Source organism: Neofelis nebulosa, chromosome 14, assembly GCF_028018385.1.
Source record: "Neofelis nebulosa isolate mNeoNeb1 chromosome 14, mNeoNeb1.pri, whole genome shotgun sequence".
NCBI classification, from domain to species: domain Eukaryota; kingdom Metazoa; phylum Chordata; class Mammalia; order Carnivora; family Felidae; genus Neofelis; species Neofelis nebulosa.
In genome coordinates, this window is record NC_080795.1 from 61,952,131 (window position 1) to 61,966,965 (window position 14,835).

At 43.0% G+C, this 14,835-nt stretch overlaps 1 protein-coding gene across 1 annotated transcript in view; it reads right to left on the reverse strand.

Moving 5' to 3' along the window:
* Window positions 1-1,051: 1,051 nt before the first annotated feature.
* EXT1 (exostosin glycosyltransferase 1) overlaps window positions 1,052-14,835 on the reverse strand; it is a 287,788-nt gene continuing 274,004 nt past the window's right edge. The window contains exons 8-11 of the mRNA XM_058698893.1: window positions 12,504-12,593; window positions 6,992-7,152; window positions 4,532-4,703; window positions 1,052-1,619 (exon numbers count right to left, since the gene is read on the reverse strand). Coding sequence (XP_058554876.1) covers window positions 1,434-1,619; window positions 4,532-4,703; window positions 6,992-7,152; window positions 12,504-12,593 — 609 coding nt within the window. The 3' untranslated portion in view covers window positions 1,052-1,433. The remainder of the gene's footprint in view (window positions 1,620-4,531; window positions 4,704-6,991; window positions 7,153-12,503; window positions 12,594-14,835) is intronic.

The following is a 14,835-nucleotide window of genomic DNA, read 5'->3' on the forward strand; positions in this document are numbered from 1 at the left end:
TAATGTTCTCTATTCTCTCTTGCCTCTTCCCAGTGGAAGGAGGCATTTGATACCAGAAATCTCCGTCTTTTAGAAGGGAGTGAATGGATACATATATATTTTCTGTTGCTATTTGCAGTTTCACAATAATCAGAGACTGAAAGCAGCATTTGCAGGAATAGAAGTGTTCTTTTTAACAAGAAGCCCTACACAGCTTCTCCGCACACCGAAACATTAAGGTGTCAGGAAACGGTATTCACATTTGTTTCTGATTATTTTGTTTGCTGGATTCTTGCTCAAAACAAGGTTTGACTAAAGAGTGGTATAGGGATCCCAGTGGTGAGGTGAGGTGTACCCTCAGTTCCTTGTCAGCAATGCTCATGTTCAATGGGGAGAGTGTCTATATGATTACTTGTTTCTCATGAGAAGCTTCTGAAACTCGAGGTTTTCACAAATACAAAGAGCTTGTCTTGTGATTGCTGGTCTGCCATGGACACATCCACTGTTCCTTTGCCTCTAAACCAAAGCCTTCCCCCAGCTCTCAGAGGCCCTGTGTCAACGGTTAAAGGTATAATCTAGCCCACATCCCTGAAGAGCCCTGAAGAGTCACTGTTGTGGGTCGCTATTTCCATCTCACTAATATGCTGGTGGATTGTCTGGATGGTTCCTTGTGTGCACTGAACATTCTTAATTGTACAGTCTTTTCCTGCTACTGACTCCCCCCATCCCCCAATGCCAAAGATGATCAGACCTCTGTGTCTCAAACATAAAGTTTTCTGCTACAACTGTCTACCTGGAGGTCATAATACTTTCTCCCATGCAGCAACATATTAGAGATAGACGTTCAAGTGGATCTGCAAATTCGGAAGTGGAAAACATTTGCACTGGCAAAGTGGAATCATGAACTTGTCTTAAACTTAGGCTCGGTTATTTCTTGACACTGGGTGGAGTGACTTCTTGTGTCTTCCATGAAGTCTGAGCGTCTGTAACTGCTGCGAACCCTGCGTGACCGACGGCAATGATGTTTGTGGGAAGAAGAGTAGCAGCTTTGAAATATTCACAACCAACACAATTTTGATTAAAGAAAGAACTCTGGTTTTTAATAGTTTTGATCATTAAAAAAGTTTAAACCTGCATAGCAATCATTTCAAAAATAATTATTTAATGTTCCATAATTAAACTGTACACAACCTAGTCTTGGGACACAGAAGCCAGTGAGGTGAGTTTGAGCAGTCCTGTGCAGTCCCAGGAGCCAGGAGTCGAGTTTTCATTGGCCTTTTTTTTTTTTTCTTTTTTCCTTTTTTTTTTTTTTTTTTTTTTTGTCATTCTGTTCATCTAAGATTATTTGGATACTTGGCACAATCTGGCTCCGCTGCTAGCGGATCTGCACTGGGAACAGAGAGCAGCCTGACCCCGTCCCTTCTCGCTGCCCCTCCCCCACTTGGCCGGATTCCTCAAAGTCGCTCAATGTCTCGGTATTTCTTCCTCAGAATGGAGACCTGGTCTTTAAAGAGGACAGGGTCGAGCCTCATCTGAGAGTGGATCAGCGGCATGTAGCCAAACCAGCTGGCAAACGTGTTCATGCAGCTCTGTCGCTGGGCAAAGTGGTCGGGGTCAGCCCAGCGGGAAGCCCGAGAAGTCTGGGGAAAGGGAGAGAGACGAGGAAGACAATGAGACAGTGCAAGGTGAGCTGGAACACCGCAGAAAACCAAGTCAGGTTCCAGGGCAAGTGACAGAGCTTGGGGTCTGGACGGGCCACCAGACGTCCCACACGCCTGCAGAAGATGATGACAGCACTAGTCCTGGGTTTCAGCCTCGCCAGAAGGTTTTCCCAAGATACGCGACTTTCCTTGATGTTCAAGGCGAACGGACAAAGCTCCATATTGACTAATATCCTGGTCTGGAATGATTTACCGGTTGAATTCCAACTACTATGGTCAGTAAACATAAACCTTTGTGCTTGCGATCAAATACTATGACTAACAATGTGTTTATGGTTTCAAAGACAGTTTCTAAAACCTTCTGGTTTACTTGGTTGATTCCGGGTAAGAAGGAAAGATGCCTACCATCTCTTTAGCTCTCTGTGTTTCCCCTAAGGTTGGTTAAATATTTTTAGATCATGTGGATAACACTGATTTAAAAGAAAGCCTTAAATGGCTTAAGCACTGAAATTTAAACAAGCATAATATCTCTGAAACCATGTTTTTATGAAACAAAGAAAAAGGGAGCTACCAGATTATGGGGGAAAAACACAAACACATTTATCAATAGGCAACTGTACAATGATGTATATGCACGTGTGTGTGTTTTTATTCTCATGTACTGTTAGAAAATACTTTCCTAGGAAGGTACGTTTTACTGTGAGAATCACTCAGAGTACTTAAAAACCTAAGTGTCAACGTGCTTGAAAGGAACCATTGAGGGTAAACACGAATGTCAAGTTACCTCTGAGCAGCAGAATAACAAACAAAACACTACTGGTAAAGTGTTTCCATGAAGCTCATTTGAGCCTCATAACAACAACCTGGTCAAGTTATCTACCCAGGTAATAACATCCCCCCCTTGCATAGATGAGGAAGCTGGTTTAGGGAAGTTACATTTACTTGTTCAAGGCTAGAAAGGGGCAGATCTCAAGTTCCATCCTCTACCATTTATGGTAGGAGAACTCTACTTGGTAAGTCAGAGAAAGTTTCTAATTAAGCTGACCAGTTGAGTTCACAGCAGAGCAGACTGTCCCAAAGGGCCAGACTCCCTACCCCCAGACATTTGCTCACATATGCAAATGTATGCAAATGGAACTACTGTCAAGAGTTGCTTAGTCTCTCTTACAAATGAAAAAAAAAAAAAAAAAAGAATCCAGTTGAGTCATTCAAGTATCATTTTTGCCTCTAGATTTCAACATTTATTTTTTGGTCAGCCAACATCTTAGAGAAGATACATTTCCTGTGTAATAAAAACAATCATACCACATGATATCCATTTACTTCACCAGTCATACATTCAACAAACTAATGTGCATGATAGGAAGCAGGGGCACGTATAGTACATATTAACTAGATACATCAAGTTATACCTAAGGCTGAATTTAGATGTGTCCCCAAATATGTGCAAAATCACTTGAAATACTGGTTTGGTAGAACTGGCAAGTCTATGAAAAGAACATAAAACCAATGCCTAAGAAAACATGTGTTATTAGAGTTCCACCCCTAATTAGTGTATAACCTCAGGGAAGTTCACTGAACTCTCTGAGCAAACAATGTTAAAGGAATGTTGTATCCCTAAGTGACATAGATGAAAATGGCTAGGCACACAGTAGCCACTCAATACATCTTGCTTGAATTTGAATACTCTGTCAGCCTTCAAGATGAAAAATTCTTGCAAATCCTCTTGCTTGTTCTTTTAGTAGTTAGATGGAAACAAAATTTTCCACTAGACTCTTTACTCATTAAGGACAGCAGCTCTGTCACAACCAGTATCTAAAACAGTGTCCGATACTCTACACATTCATAAATACTGAACTATGAAATTTTATATACTTAAAATCCTGCACGTTTTTTGTTCTTACTAAATTCAGTGAATGAAAAATCATCAATTGTGTTAACATGAGCCCTGGCTAAGTGTTCCTTTGCAAGTTGGATTCTCGATTTAACTTGGGTGGATCTAAATGGTCTAAAGGTTTTTGGCTTCTTGTTGGTACTGGGTTCTGTCCAGGACAAATAAAGGTGGATGAACTACAGCATATCTAGATCATCCTGCTATGGAACCTAGAAGTGTAAAATAATGAGCAGTGGAAGGAACAGAGCCTGGGATTCAACTCCCAGTTCTGTCTCTAATAGTAGGTGACTTGTGGCACTATATTTAAAGTCTCTGGATCCTAATTTCCTTAGTTGTAAAAAGAGAAAGTTGAATTATATTTCCTTGCAAGTATCTTAAACTTACTACTACTACTTACTACTAACCTTACATGACTCAACAATATTTTACTTTCATAAAAGTTTTCATACATGTCACCCCAACCCCGTGAGGTAGACTTTTACTATTTCCATTTTAAGAATGAACCAACTGAGTTTCAGAAGGTAGCTGACTTGTGTATAGCCTATAGATGTTAGTTCTAGGTGAAAATCAAGGCTTATGACTCCTGGTCTGTCACTGTGATGCTCACCCAACTCAAGAGCACTTACCAGAAGGCTCTGTTGAAGACAGTATTATTAGCTATTCATTACATAAAGCACCTACAATAAACTTACATAAATTCTTGTAGGTCTTTAACTCTGGATAAGATACATCTTTCTCATGGCACTTTGTAGGTCATGTAAGAGCTTTTATGTTCTTGATAGAAAGATACCCTTGACTTAGGTCTTCCTATTCATCCATGTGCCAACCATATACTTCCTTAAAGCTTTTAGGTGTGTGTGTGTGTGTGTGTGTATGTATGTATGTATAAACACACACATATATTTCTTCATCATGCTTCCTAGAAGAACAGTGAGTCCTTATTACCTTAGGCTGAACCACCAGAGAGCAAAGCAGAGGAGGAGAGTTCTATTCTTACCTGCCCCATCATTGTCTCCTTATACTGCTTCTTCTGGGTGACTTTGATTGGAGGCAATTTTGTCACAGCAGACACCAGGAAATTCATGAGAATGTCCTCACAGTTGGCCAGTTGGTCCACCATGTTCTTCAGGCTGGCTGGCAGGTAATGGGTGTACAGGTAGTGATAATATCTGTAAAAACCAGACAGGTTTCATAGGTGGCCATCATTATATAATGACAAGTGGTCTTCTTTGACAGGAAACCTATACTTACTCTTTGAATCCCTAAACGGATCACAGATGATGACAATAGCTATCACTTATATGGTACTTACTATATGCCACATAATGTTCTAAAATGCTTTACAAGAAAGGCCTCGTGTAACCCTCATAAGGAGCCTATGATACAGGTACCGTCATTACCCGTGCTTCACAGATAAGGAAATAACATGCAGATATGCTTGGCCAGTGTGACTTTAATATCAGGGTGGTTGGTTAGAAGGTGAATATTCAGATGGTAAGAGAAGTTATTCACACATTATCTACCTATCCTTAAAAACTGCTGTACAATTTTAATTATTGGCTTAATCAGAACTGTATTCAACTATCCTATGGCTCTGAGTCCAACAATATTCCATTTTTGTGGCCTATAAACCATACATTTTTACACTGTTAGATCAAAACCCTAATTAATCTGGTGGTCAATCGTTATGGAGAACCCAAAATTAAGTTGAATTATTTCTCCCTCTACTATTTTTTCTACTATTAAGAGAGAGATAATAGCATATATTTATAGGAAAAATCATTTGAATGAATCAGATTCATTGAGTGGTAGGGACAGGAAGAAAGGGAACAATGAACTTTCAAGGGGCAGAGTCTTAAGGGGCACCTGGGTGGCTCAGTTGATTAAGCATCCGATTCTTGATTTTGGCTCAGGTCATGATCTCACAGTTTGTGAGTTTGAGCTCTGTGTTGGGCTCTGCATTGACAGCATGGAGCCTGCTTGGGATTCTCCCTCTCTCTCTCTCTCTCTCTGTCCCTCCCTTGCTCGCTCTCTTTCAAAATAAATAAACATTAAGAAAAAAGAGGTAAGGTCTTAAGATCAAGATTCAGTCAACCTAAATGCTTCTACCTTGTGCACTTGCAACTCTGTCCCTGAGATGGCAAGACTCTCTATTCTTTACTAAAGAAGACTAGGTTAAGATTAGTGTGTTCACCTTACTAAGGCAGAAGAATGGGGAATTTATTAATGACTGAGTCACTAACATTAGCCACCTACACTCACTAATTTGGTAGTCTTACCCAAGTCCCCTGGCTTTAAAGACCAAATATATTTAAACAACTCCCATATGTGTATCTCTATCCTTGCCCTTTTTCCAACATACCCTTTTGGAGGTCTTAGCATGCACAAGACTGAACTCCTGTATTTTCCCTAATACCTAATTCAGCTATATGAGCTTTTTCCATCTTTTAATGACTCCTATCCGTCCAGTTCCTTAGGTCAAAAAAACTTCGTCATCAGACTGGAGCATCTTCAAAATATGCCCATAATCTGATCCCTATTTACTACCTCCAGTGCTCCCTTACAGGTCCCAGGCTCTATCATCTCTTGCCTAGATGTCAATCACCTCCTAATAGGTCACCCTGCTTCTACCCTGTCCCCTGTATCATCTGTTCTCATCACAGCACCCAGAGTGGATGCCTAAAAAAGATGTCTCTACTCTGTTCAAACCCTTGCACTGGCTCCCATGCCTTTCTCCCCTGCTTTCCACTCACTCCACTCTTGGCACATTCGTCTTCCTGATATTCTGGCTCAGGGCACTCGCTTAGTTCAGCTGTTCCCTACACCAGAGCACTCTTCCTACAAATATCCTCTTGGATGATTTCTTCTCAAGGCTCTGCTCCGATCTCACCTGTTCAATAAGGATCACCGGCCACCTTCGAACCTCCCCTCTACCTTCAGCACTCATGATCCTTGACCTGTTTGACTTTGCCTTTTTGCTATATAACTCACCCCCTTAACCTATTGTAAAATTATTATGAATATTGTGTCCTCCCCTTGTTAAAAGAGAAAGCCTACTTAGGCAGGAATTTCTTTTCCTTTTTTTTTTTTTTTTAATTTTACTCAAAGGTAAACCCCAAGCACTCAGAATGGTGCCTGGGAATGCACAATTAAGTATTTACTTTTGTAGTTGTTATTCAAAATGTTCAGTTACTCAATGTACATGAGTATGTCCTCCAACTTCAGACAAATTGAAGATGTTACTCTACCATTATTTCTGGAAATGCAGTAAGCAAGGGGTTTTACTGGTTTCAAAGACACATGCTGGCCACATTGACAAAACTTGTACAGTGATGCAAACTAATTTTTATTAATACTGTTAACAAGATCTGGCCCAAGTTCCGATTTATGCAACAGCCAGAAGCTAATCTACAGGAGTTACGTAAAAATCTATATGAGAGATGTCTAAATTCCTCACTTGTGGTAAATAGCAGCTCCTGTCAAAACCATGGAGTAGTCGTTTGTCCACTTGGACGTGTACCCCCACCGTTCCTTAGAGTTATCCCAGAAATGGCTGCGCGCGGGGTACCCCACAATCCTCTCGGGGAAGCTCTGCCACACTGTGAAGGCAAAATCCACCTGCAGGCAGAACACAAGCCAAACAAGCAATCAACAGCGTCAACAAATGTCAACAAAACATTACCTTCCCCCTGCTAATTCATAATGCGAAATCCCAGGACTGTTGCCCAACATTAATTCCATGTATTCATCAGCAAATTAAACTGACTGCTTGACATTTTGCCCCATAATTATGCACATTTTAATGTTTTCTGTTGAAGAAACTTCAGATGAGTGTAGAAATGAAAGAAGAAAAGAAATTGCTGATAGGTCCTTCAGAATCCAATTTGTTCAAGAAAAAACACAAGTCAAAAAAGCAGTTGCTTTCTCCCCTCCTTCCTTTGGGTGCACGTGACCACTGATTCACACGAGGCACAAATGTGTCTGTTTTATAAACGGGAGATTTCCTGTATACATCCAGAGTATGAATATAGAGCACACAACATGACTAGCATACGGCAAAGCCAAAGTGACTAGAATCAAAGCATCCTCTTAAGAGCAAGAGAAAAGATGCTTAAAAACCACACAAGTTCTACCAGAAATTCAGAGCAGATATCATAAAGAAATGTAAGTCTGACCTCTCAGCTTTGAAGATGCTCAGTAAAAAGGAAATCTAGAAGAAGCAGCCACAATGAAAAATCACTAAAGGTAAGTGGGGAAAAGCTCCAAGTGAAGCCACATGGTGATTTTATTATTATTATTTTTTGCCACATGATTATTTTAAAGGAAACGCAGGTAAATGACTTTTCAGTGCTTATACTAACCCAAAGCAGGTACTTCTCTAAACATGCTGGAAACTGACATTTATAATTAGCAAATAATCTGTTTTTAAATGTGTGAGCTAATTTCTGACTTGCTATGATTGTTTGATGAATGAAAAATAAATAAAAAATAAAAACAGTAACAGCAAGCGATCAGCTAATGCTCATAATCATGTAATGCTTTGGTGCGAGGTACTTACACATTTTAACTCATTTAACCCACATAGTAACCCTGTGAAGTGGGTAATTTTATAGTCTCCAATTTACAGAGAGGGAAGCTAAGGTACATGGAAGTTCACGTAATTCTCCTGAGCTAGTAAGAGGCAGAGCCAAGATTTCAATCCAGCCATCTGGTTTCAGACTTGGTATGTACTGTTACCATTAGCCTCCTTTTTACCTCTGTTGCTACGGTACTGAGAGCAATTTAACTCTTATACAGGTCCCACATTCACCCCATGACCTGTCTCCAATCTCTTCTCAATAAGCCACGCAAATGGAAATTCCATTTATTCTACAAATTTTTCCAGTTGCTACGCTGGGATGGTGGCTGGGAACTGAGTGATGGCGGCAAGGCCAGTTCCTACCCCCCAGAGGTTGAAAAGCGTAGCCAATAACTACTCACAACAGCCAGCAGCGAAAACGACCCAGTTCTATCAACTGATGAATACATAAACCAACCATGGTATCTCCATCCAATGGAATATTATTCAGCTATAAAAAAGAATGAAGTACTTAGAACATGGCTGAGCCTTGAAAACAGTATGCTGAGTGAAAGAAGCCACACACAAAAGGCTACATATGGTATGACATGCCCAGAATAAGGGAATCCATAGAGACAAAACCAGATCGGCGGTTCCAAAAGCTACGGAGTGACTGATTAACGGATATGGAGCCTTTTTTGGGGTGATGAAGATGTTTCTGAATGACACAGAACTGATGACTGTCCAGCATTGTGAATGTAGTAAATGCCACTCAATTATTCACTTTACAATGGTTAATTTTATGGTTATGTTGTGAATTTTACGTCAAATAAAGAGCACAGAAAATAAGCCTAGATCAGTATTTCCCAAGCATTCACCACATGCGTAACATCATTCTCTTTTCTGCCACAGTCCCACACCACACAATCACGCATTTAATATTTTTCTTTAAATTGCCTATGTTTGTTTTTTTCCTTTTCTTACTTAGCCTCATCCTATGTAAACATGTCAGTGAAATCCTAGGTTTCACTGCTGGCTATATTGTTTTCTAGCAAACAGTAAATACAATTGTTGAAATGAAATATGCTTGCCATGAGCCACGCAAAACTACTGTGCACAAACCATCCTCTAGGAAACACTGGCCTGAATCATCTGTGAGGGTCCTTCTATCTCTGAATTCACTGGGGGCCAGAAGTCACTATTTTTGTGAACAGCCATAAATTCAAAATTTTCTGAATATCTAGTTTCCCTAACTCAAGATAAGAAAGGCTTTAAGAACGTAGTTTGTTCCCACAAATGCAAACATGGGGGGGGGCGGGGAAAGCAGCCAGGCGTTGGAAAATACATTAAGAAAGCTTGTTGGGGGCAGGGTATCTCGGAGCCAGCAGCAGGAGAGTGGACCGTATCTGCCAGAAGATTGAAATCGGTTGTGATAACCTGCACACCGTCACTGGCGCTCGATACTAATGGCGCCAACTGATGGGCCCGTATATTATGCAGCCCGGCGTCAAAGAATCAGCCTGGCTGTCAGCGCTCTTTGGGGTTTTCCATTATTCTTTGAAAAGGAAACACACGCACTGGCAACTGCTATAGAACCCGATGGGGTTTTTTTCATCACATGAATTTCTTACTATCTCAAAGCCGTTTCAAGTCATTTCAAAGGAACTGGAAAGTAAATTCAGATAAAACTACGATTCTTGTGATAGTTCTGCTTTCACGAAGATCATTAACACATCAAAGGAGGCAAAGGTCAGCTTAGGGCCTTTTCTCTTAAAAACCAACATCTGTTTCCTTTTGAGAATTTGCAGCAACCCAGATAAATGTAAATAACTGTAAACCAACTATATCTAATACCCTTTGCAGAATGCTGTTTAAAAATCTATCCTTAATACTACAGAGAGGCATTTAAACAACCGGAGAATCCTCAGAGAGGGAATAAAATGAACCGACATCCATTCACTTAAAAAGCGAGAAAAGAGAAGTCCTTGTCCTTGGCCGTTTTAGGTCACCCAAGCACTTCGTGGTCAGCAGGCAAAAGTAAACCAGACCCCTGGCCAACGACGCTGACACCGTTCCCCAACCCCCCCCCCCCCCCCCCCCCCAACGTTGACTTCTCATTACTTCGCACAGGACCCGTGTCCCTCCCAGCACGCCCTGGGCGTCTGGAATTGCCAGTCTTTGAAAAGACGTTCACCAGCCCATGGAAACGTCAAAGAAGCTGCAAGATACCTGCCCGTGGGACAGATAAAAACACCTGTAGAGTGGGACTAAGTGCCTTCTGCCCAGGGGAAGATGTAACGCGCATCAGTATTTGAGGCCATGGGATAATGATTTAAATAGACGCCGCAGATGTCTTGACCACACATTCTACCAGGCCAGCGTGCTGCTTTTCCCCGCGTCTGCTCTCCGACGTCCCCTCCCTGCTCTTCTGGCCATGCTCTGTGGCTGGGCAGGATGGAACCCTACGGATGGCACAACCTGGTCTCCCTTGCAGGCTGCTGGCTGACTGAGTTGGGTCAATGGCAGTCACCAGGGGGAACATAGAGGTGGGACAGAGAGGGAGAAAGAGAGAGGTCCGGGTATTTCTTCCCAGCTCCCTCCTAGGTTTGGCATCAGAGTTTTGGCAGTTACCATACCCCGCCGCCATCTACCCTATTCCACCGCCACGTGCCATATCCCGCTGCTGTCGTCCATACCCCTCCACCATCTTCCCTTATCCCACCGCCATCTTCCCTATCCTGCCGTTATCTGCCCTATCTCGCCCCCATCTGCCATATTCCGCTGTCGTCACAGCTCCTGGAGAGCAGTCTCCTCTCAAAGACGATGAAACACGATTTCCTCCTCTCCCTTCTTCACCCCTGGGGGTGGGGGCTGCTTGTGGTTCTTGTCGCTCTCCAGGTACTCCGGCGCCTACAAGCCCGCCCACCTAAGTCATCCTAAAGCCCTTCACTGAAATCACTAGACTTGAATTCTGTTTGCTGCCACCACTGTGATGGCTAGAGGCAGGAGCTGGGTCATCAAGGTACCCGGCGTGGAGACCAGAACAAGGAGATCCCCCAATAAATACTTGTTGAATGAATATGCTACTGGGATGCCGGCTTCCCTTGCAGGAAGCAGCAGAAACATGCAAGCTGGAGTGTCCCACACCCTGTACTCCACAGCTGTCTTTCCCTTTGAACATTAGGCAGAGCTTGTCCCCCCCAAACCCCTTTCTCCTGCAGACTTGCACGTGCCGCAACTGGCTTTGTGCTCAGGCTTTAAACACCTCAGCACACATCTCTCCAATCATTCATTCACTGAGTATTTATAGAGCCTGGGCTGCAGAAAAAGCATTTACCAAGGTGAGTGAGGCCCAGGGCATTTTGTCCTGGGGTTATTTAGGCAGCTCTTGCACATAACTTCTGTTCAACTCCATTTGATGGAAATTGGAAGCATCCACCGAATTTCAAGAAAGAGGCCGTGGGACTGTTGGCCTAGGTTAACACCAAGCGCTGGCTGCGCAGGCAGCAGGCCATTAGAATCGGTCCAGCGTCCAGGAAAGTGCATGCTGGTAAGTGTCGATGTTTAAATTGGAAAGAAAATGATTATGAATAAGAGGGAGGAAAAAAGGTAAAGGTGTAAGTAGCTCAGTCTCTGTGCTTTTTAGCAGCCACCATTAATAATGCATTTCCGATATATGACATTTTTATAGAACTGTCTTTGGTCCCCTCGATGGTTTAAAGTAAGGTTTCTGAGATCAATACTCATTCGGGTTGTAAAAATTGGTTTTCTATCATATCTATCTCTCCTCCTCTCTCTCTCCTCCTCACACGTTCTTTGTGCAATCTTATTTTTGGCACAAATACCTGAACATCTGAAATAGCAAGGATCTCCGACTCCGTCTTAAGAGTGAAATCATTTGCTCTTGTGTGGGTGAAGGAAAATGAGCGCTTGAATGCGAGACAGAAGGCCTGCCTTCAGAACCCAGAATAGTTTTCCCTAACAATGGCAACACACACGCACACAGGCATTAGGATAACCGGGGAAGGATGGGCTGTTTGCTCTGGATTGTGTGGTCTCAAGATGATGCTAGCCAGGTTCCCCACCCCCGCCCCCACTACTCCCCTTGGCTCTGCACACGTGCCCACAGCTGTGCTGTTGAAAAACAAAAGGAGGGCAGGCAGGAGGGGAGAGGTGAGGCACAGCCATGCAAATGAGGAGCCAATTAGCAGAGAAAACAAAGGGGGAAAAAAAAATGCCCTCATCAGGGTTCCAGGTGGTGGCAAGGTGCTATCAGGAACCAGGTTGATTAAAACCGACTGTGCAGGAAGTTTTGAAAAAGGTTTTCAAGTTAGCCGAGGCAAGGGCAAAGGAAACGCTGGCCCCTTGGGGTTTGGGACACCTGCCTGAAGAGCCCACGCCCGCTCCTTACCTCCGTGGTGGAAAGCACAGTGTCCTCATCAAGGCTGAGCACTGCGTCTGTGACGATGTTGTCATAGGGCAGGAAACGGCTGCTCATAACCTGGGGTGGGGAGAAAGCAGACAGGAGGAAAGGAGTTAAAGAAAAGAAGTAAATTTGGAGACCCGTTTTCAGGAAAATTCCCCCATCTTCACCTTCGAAAAGAATGTTCTACCACTGTGTCATCCTTCAACACTGAATATTTCCATTTCCCATCGGTGGAGAATCATGTACCATTACCGGGCACCTACTGTGTACCGACACCTTGCTAGTCAAAGGGAGTTCAAGGTAAATAAGACATTTTCTCCTGTCTTGGGAAAGTTCACAGTCCGCAGCCATCGAGATGCCGCTGACCAGTCCTAGCCCGATATGGACCATGCCAGGGGTGCAGAGGACTCAGCAGCCAGCCACTTGGAAGCACAGGCGAAAACCTTAGAGAAGACGGGACATTTAAGTAGGACTTGACGGACAGGAATCCACCGGGTATAAAGAGAAGTGAGGCAGAAACAGCGCTCAGCAGACATAAGGCCCAGAGGAAAGAACCAGCACCCTGAGGCCTGGAGAGAGTGGATGGATGGAGCCATGATTCCAAGTGTGGGGCACACACTACTGGAAGGCCACGTCATTTCAGGAGGGGTAGAAACACATATTTGAAAATTCTACTCTTCACTGATGTTAGCACAGATGAGAAAATATACATACACAGAAGTTAGCGGCTATAGCAATAACAGGGAGCAGCAGTAAACTTATTCAAAAATAACTTCACTGAAACGAAAAGTAAGCTGATTTATAGAAAAATATTAAATAAACAGAGCATATGTGGTCTATGGATTTAGGCACATTGTGAAGGCACTACATGAATAAAGTTTGGGCAACTCCAGGATAAGGCATGGTGAGGTGTGTGTGTTTTGGTGGGGGGGTGGTGGTGGTGGTGGTGGTGAGGGCTTTGGGGATAAAGGGACCAGCTGGAAAAATTAAGTCTAGAAAGACTTCTCTGTGACAGTCATACCTTCAACCTCTGTGCTGAATGTACCACAGGATAACTAACCGTGAGAATGATGATTTAAGAATAACTAACATGGTAAAAAACCCATTTACTTTGTGTCAGAAATGTTCCAAGTTCTTTGTACACATCATCGCATTTCATCTTTATAATAACCCCATTGTACAGCTGAGAAAATTAAGGCATAGAAAGGTTAGATGTCTTGCTCAAGATGGACCCACCAGCATTGCATCCCAGATGGTGAGCTTCTACAGAGCACCTCATCCACCATGCTGGACCTGCCTCAGGCTTGACAAGGACCCCAAAAGTGAATTGGGGGCACATAAAGTGATCTCATATTCACCACCTTCCTCTGGAAATTATATTCACAGTTGTGACATCCTCTCTAAATTCACACTTGGAGACTGAGAGAAAAGGCACATTTGCCACCAACTTCCAAGGCACAAAAGGCCAGGGAATACAGCAATTGGTCATTGGAGACAGAGGGAGAAGGGAGACCCTGAACCTGGCTACCAAGGGTCTGCTCTCCACAAATCTGAGACCCCCAACCCCCAAGAAGCTAGCTCATCCATGAACCCACATCTCAGAATCGGCTTCTGTGCCTGTGTAGCTACTGGAGGGCTTCTGACATCAGAGGGTGGGAAGTGCCCACATTTCCCATCTCTGGGAGCTCAAGGGATGGATCTGTAGCATAAATGGCTCCAGGGTCTGCTCCTACACATCTGTCAACTGGGTCAAGTTTTCTTTTTCTTTTTCAGGCTTTCAAAATAAAATAAAATATAAAGTGATCAGCAACCCCATATACACAGTGCTCAGAAATCTCAGCCTGAAGCAATTCTCCTGATACTGTTTACATGTCCACTGACTAACACAGAAACCATTAGCTGCCAGCTTAGTGATGCCCTGACCTTTCCCTTGTTAAGTCTTTAGGGGGAGAGCTGCAAAGACAAGTCCTATAAATTCAAAAGAGAATTTTGCAGCCAAAGCAGCAAACACATCAACTCTAAACTCAAGGCTAGATATGGAAATGTAAAATGGGGAATAAGGAGACCTATGACTCCTTTCCCATTATGTTCCCAACCACTGGTTTTAAAAGGATCCACTTCCTTTTTCTGAACATGCTTCATCGACAGAGGTTAAGAGCCCATAATCTAGCCACTTCAAATTCTAGTGTAGAAACTAGATGCTCTCTTTCAAATACCTTGCCTCAGCTACATTCCAAAAGTTGAATGCTTTAGCATGAAAGGAACTGGTGTACTTACAAAATCAATCCTGAGTGAACTGGCTTTTGCTTGTTAGTTC